Raw genomic sequence first — 5,778 nt, forward strand, 5'->3', positions numbered from 1 at the left:
GCGGAAACATCTGAAGCCCCAGATGGAGGTGGAGGATGTTTGCTGGTTGTAGGACCACTTACGGTTCTGGACTGACACACGGATTTGGACTTGATTTGGCTGGACCACAACAAATTTCTTTAAATAACAAATGAAACACAGCAAGCCCTCCCTGCATGCAATTGCCAGTCATGTAAGGAAAGCTGGTTCTCCAACTCCTTTGAGCAACAGTATATAACTTGGGCAAGCTCACATGATTTGCTTTTATCTAGCAGTCTGTGCCCAGCCAAGCTAACAGTCATGCCTTCAACTTCAGGCTGAGAGGTGAATGCATTTGAAATACAGGCTGCTTGTTCATTGCCAGTGGATAATGTGGAAGGGTATCCATCAGAGCAAGAGGTTGTGGGGTTCATTTCTCTCGGTGGTTGTGCTTTACAATAACATCCTATCTCCTTGTGCAGGCAGAGATGGATCAGGACAACCTCACATCACCAGTGACTGAATTTCTCCTGCTTGGTCTCTCCCAAAGTCGCCAGATCCAGCTCTTCCTCTTCATCCTTTTTCTGGCTGTCTATGCCACCACATGGCTGGGGAACCTCACTATCATCAGTACGGTCATCTCTGATCCCCATCTCCACACACCCATGTACTTTCTGCTGGCCAACCTCAGTGTAACCGATATCAGCTTCTCCTCTGTCACGGTCCCAAAGCTGCTGCATAACCTCCTGGGGGGCAGGGCCATCTCCTTCAATGGATGCATGGCCCAGATGTTCTTCTTCCACTTGGGTGGTGGTGCTGAGGTCTTCTTCCTCATAGTCATGGCCTTTGACCGCTATGTGGCCATCTACAAGCCCCTGCGCTACTTGACCATCATGAACCGGGATGTGTGTATTGGGCTGGTGGCTGGGGCCTGGCTAGGTGGTTTTGCCCACTCTATAGTCCAGGTTGCCCTCTTGATACGTCTCCCTTTCTGTGGGCCCAACGTGTTGGACAACTTCTTCTGTGATGTTCCCCAGGTCCTCAAGCTGGCTTGCGCCAATACTTTTGTTGAGGAATGGCTGATGGCATCCAATGGTGGCCTGGTGTCCACCCTGACCTTTGTGGTGTTGCTGATTTCCTATACTATCATCTTGGTGATGCTGAGGACGCGTGTGAGGGAGGGCCGGCAAAAGGCCTACAACACTTGCTTGGCCCAGATCACTGTAGTCTGCCTTATATTTGGACCCTGCCTCTACATCTATGCCCGGCCCTTCCAGAACTTCACCGGAGACAAAGCAGTCTCTGTCCTCTACACAGTCTTCATCCCTATGCTGAACCCCATGATCTACACTCTGAGGAACACCGAGATGAAAGGTGCCATCAAGAGGATGTTCAGCAGAGTCCTGGTGTCATGGAAAGGACTGAACATGTAAACAAAGGAAGAAGTGGGAAGAATAGCCATCCTGGTTGGGTGTCTTTTTTGGAGGTCAGTGGAAATGATTTGATTTGAAGTCAATGGACATTATTCATCCAAGGCAATGGGGAGTCTCTGTCTTAACTCCACTGTCTGAAGAGAGTAATATTGTGGCTAAGGTGTCAGCCTATCATCTACCACACCTACTTCACGTTGGCCTCAAGCTCCCCGTATGGCCAGAAGCCAGGGGCAGATCCAGTGGGGGTGCAGTGATGCAGTTGCACCCTCCTTTGTCTGTGCTACATGTGAGCTCTCAACACAGGGGCCAGCCAGAGCCCCTGCTTTCACGGGGCTCCAATGTCCAGAGGGTGAGAGCTGCCATAGCCACTCACCCTCTCCTTTCCCCTGCTACTGAATTCAGCACCTGGGCAGTAGAGGAAATGTGAAGTATGGGGAAGAGTGAAGAGCAGTGTTGACCCCCTGGCCTCCTTTGTCTGTGCTACATGTGAGCTCTCAACACAGGGGCCAGCCAGAGCCCCTGCTTTCACGGGGCTCCAATGTCCAGAGGGTGAGAGCTGCCATAGCCACTCACCCTCTCCTTTCCCCTGCTACTGAATTCAGCACCTGGGCAGTAGAGGAAATGTGAAGTATGGGGAAGAGTGAAGAGCAGTGTTGACCCCCTGGCTCTGGACCCATACAAAAGCTTTTGAACTCAGAGCTTACTGCTCACTCAGTACTCCGGTAGGAGCCTGCACTGCCCAGACAGTGAGTTCAGAGCTCACTGTGCCTTTGCAGCACAGCCAAAGTTGCAGTCGTTAGGGGAGGGGGAGGGCAAGGGCTTGCCCCGAGATGAACACTCAGCGTTATGAGATCCTTGCTTCCCATAGGAGAGCTGCAAAAATGAACCAAAAGCTGGAAAGCCAGACTTTTGCTGCATGGCTCAATTTTGTTTAGGAAAGGAAAGGAGATTGACTGACCGTGTCCAGGACCGTGTCCAGGGACTCACGTAATCAAAGGCTGGAGTTTTCAGTCTTGCAATTCTAGTTATGGATATTGCAATCATAAAAATTCATTGTTAGGTGATAACCCCACCTTTCTGGTGGTGAAAGTAATTAAATGCTAGATTTTTACGGGGGAAGTGTGGACTCCCCATCACCCAATCTTTAAAAGGATATGATGAATGTTTCTACAGGACATGCTTTAATTTAGCTTCTCAGCTAAAACCTGTGTGCATATGCATAGGGAGGTTAGATTTGATAACTTTTGTGGATCTGAGAAGATCACTGTCACCAGATCCCCCATCCACCTCCGACGACTTACACCCAACTCCCAAGTTCTATTTAATGAATAAAAAAATAGGAACATGAAGAGCTCATGTACTTTTGTGCAAATTTCCACATGGATGCTTGTGAAAGATATTCTTGCCTTTTCTACTGACCTACAGTTCTTGAAATCAGGGGTTTTCAACTTTTTTAAATAAGTGTACACCTGGCGGCCCCCTTTTTAATAAGTGTACCTCTGGCAGGGGGGGCACACGGCCAGATGATGAGTGGGGGAGGATGACAAGAGGCCGGATGACAAGCAGGTGGGGGGGTGGCACGTAGCCGGACGACAAGCAGGTTTGGGGTGGGGGGTGGTGAACATCCAAATGACGAGTGTGGAGGGGTTGCAAGCGGCGGCAGTGTGGCATCTGTGCACAGAAGGGTACCACTGCTCTTGCTCTGCCCCCGCGTACCCCCTGGGACCTTTCAAAGTACCCTGGTTGACAACCCCTGCTTTAAACCAAAGGCACAGAACCAGAGTTTGTGACCACATGAAAATTTTGTATTGATTATAATATCACGTGTCAAATTGTGCAAGGATTCTCATGAAAACTTTGCCGTCATTGCCTCTGCTACTCACCAAAGAAGAACCCCAAAATATTGAGAGAATCTAAAAGGACTTTTTTTTTTTTTGCTGTGGTCTAGAAGTCACATGAAAAACTTGTCATTAATCTCTGTGAAAAACATTTAGTTTTCCATCCCCTTCTAAGACCCCTTTCTTAATTAAGCAGAAACAGAAAAACATAGAGGTTCCTGAAGCCACCTGAGAAGAAACCTGCATGGATCCAGAGTCACAGGAGCCCCCTTCTAACACACACCTAAGCAAAAACAGATTGAGGAGGTTCCAACTTCACATGAAAGTTTTCATGCAGAACCCAATGCCATATGAAAAAATAACCCTTGTACTCATCCCCTCAAAATGCATCACTATTTTTCTCTGTTCACAATCAACTTTATGCCCCAGCAGAGGACACACCTGCTCCTCAACCGCCTTATGGCCTCCTTGACTTTCTGGTTCCTCAGCGTGTGTGTAACAGGGTTAAGCACTGGTGTGATGACAGTATAGAAACCAGAGACCATCTTGTCTATCCTTGAACTCAAGAAAAGCCTGAAGTAGACAAAAACTCAAGGCACAAAGATGAGACTCACCACTGTCAAGTGGGAACTACAGGTAGACAGAGCTTTCCTTCTGCTTTCATCTCCAAAGCGGCTTTTTAGTGTCACTAAGATGAAACGGTATGACCCCAGCAAGACCAAGAAGCACAGCAGTGAGAGAAGGCCACTGCTGGACATCATAAGCATCTCAACTACGTAAGTGTTCATGCATGCCAACTTGACCACCTGGGGTACATCACAGTAGAAATTATCCATCTCACTGGTCCCACAGAATGGCAGCTGAATGATCAAAGCTAACTGAGTAGTGGAATAAAGCAGGGCTCCAGCCCAGCAGGCCAGAAGTAATCAAAAGCAGTGTTGATGGTGCATGATGGCTGTACAGCTCAGTGGGTAGCAGATGGTCATATAGCAGTTAGAGGCCATGAGGGTAAGAAGGAACATTTCAGAGCCACCAAAGAAGTGTAGAAAAAAGAGCTGGGTCACGCAGCCACCCTAGGAGATGGTACTGCCTTGGCTTATCAGGTCATGAAGCATCTTGAGAGCAGTTACAGTGCCCAGTGCCATGTCAATGAAGGAGAGGTTGGCCAAGAAGAAATACATGTGGGACTGGACCAGGTGGGAGTCAGCCCACACTCTTGCCATGATAAGGACATTGCCCATAAGGATGGTGAGATAGCTGACAGAAAACAAGGCAAAGAGGAGGAGCTGGAGAGCACGAGAGCGGGACAGGCCCAGGAGGATGAACTCTGAGATTGCAGAGCCATTCATCCACTCCATGTCTGGGGTAGGGAGGAGATAATGGGAGTTAGAGAAACTGTCTTGAATAGAAACCAAGACTCCTGACTCCTAGCCCCCCATGCTATAACCACTAGACCCATTCCCTTGCTCCACAGATGAGACAGAGCCCTGGGTCCCAGCCCCACTAGTCCCCACTCTACCCATGCTGTCCCTGAGACACCCTCCTTATATTATTATTTCTCTCTTTTTTGGATCTCTAGTTACAAGTCAGTCACTGCCTTCACCCAGCTACCCCATCTTCCTCCCTAGCCCCATCTCCTGCGCGTTATCCTCCCTGCCCTATCTTGGTGACAGCGCCAGCTGATCAGGGTGTGTTTTTCTAAATCTGTGGTGCCGGAGAAAGGTTTTGTGACTTTTCTTATTGTGATGTTTTCAATTTTTTTTTCCACAGCTACAACAGAAGTAGCCAGCATTGTACATGGAAATGTATCACCAATCATAGCTTAGTCACAGCAGACAGCCGTAACAGCATAGTCATAGCAAAAGAGTCCAGTCCCAGGCATAACATCCACAATCATATTCACAATCAGAGCCACACCCTGGTCATAACCACAAAAGGTCGCTATAACAACAACCCCATTACACTCCTAACAAGAACAACCCAGCCACTCATCAAAATGGGCCGGTTACAACCACACCAAAAGCCATAATCACAACAGCTCAGAAACTTTCACATTCACAGAAGAAAGCAGCTCAGTGACAGGCACAGTCCCATTCACAATCCAAGCCACACTTTAGTAACAGCCACAAGTGCTCATATATACTTAGTATATATATTCTAATATAATAAAAGGCTTAGTCTGCGTGTCTGTGTGTCTGTCTGTCCATAACACTTTTGCCCAACTGTGTATGCACCGCTGAGAGGGTGCACGGCTATTGGCTGTACTGACCAGGCTGTGTGGGCTCAAATTTGCACCGCTACTGGGAAGTGTGTGGTGGCGGCTCCCTCCCCCTGCCCACCTCTGCCTCCTCCCCCAAGCAGTGGGGCTACCCCATACCTCCCTGCCTGAAGGCAAAGGGGGACCACAGTGGCAGTACCCCCATGACACCTGGCCCTGATGCCCCCCAGAACAGCCGGCAGGGAGAGGAAGGCAGTGGGCAGGGGAGGCAGGCAGATGCGGGCCGGGGGATATGGGGTGGGGGGCGGTCACAGGTGGATGTGGAGCGGCA

General features: G+C 49.1%; 1 protein-coding gene and 1 pseudogene across 1 annotated transcript; one reads left to right on the forward strand and one right to left on the reverse strand.

Annotated features, from left to right (window-relative positions):
* Positions 1-446: 446 nt before the first annotated feature.
* LOC102372200 (olfactory receptor 4D1-like) lies at positions 447-1,391 on the forward strand. Its single transcript, XM_006037714.1, has one exon. It carries the CDS (start codon positions 447-449, stop codon positions 1,389-1,391), a length of 945 nt encoding a protein of 314 aa, XP_006037776.1.
* A 2,230-nt stretch (positions 1,392-3,621) lies between these two features.
* LOC102372438 lies at positions 3,622-4,587 on the reverse strand (annotated as a pseudogene).
* Between the last annotated feature and the right edge of the window lie 1,191 nt (positions 4,588-5,778).

The sequence above is a fragment of the Alligator sinensis genome, unplaced genomic scaffold (assembly GCF_000455745.1).
Source record: "Alligator sinensis unplaced genomic scaffold, ASM45574v1 scaffold1300_1, whole genome shotgun sequence".
NCBI lineage: Eukaryota > Metazoa > Chordata > Crocodylia > Alligatoridae > Alligator > Alligator sinensis.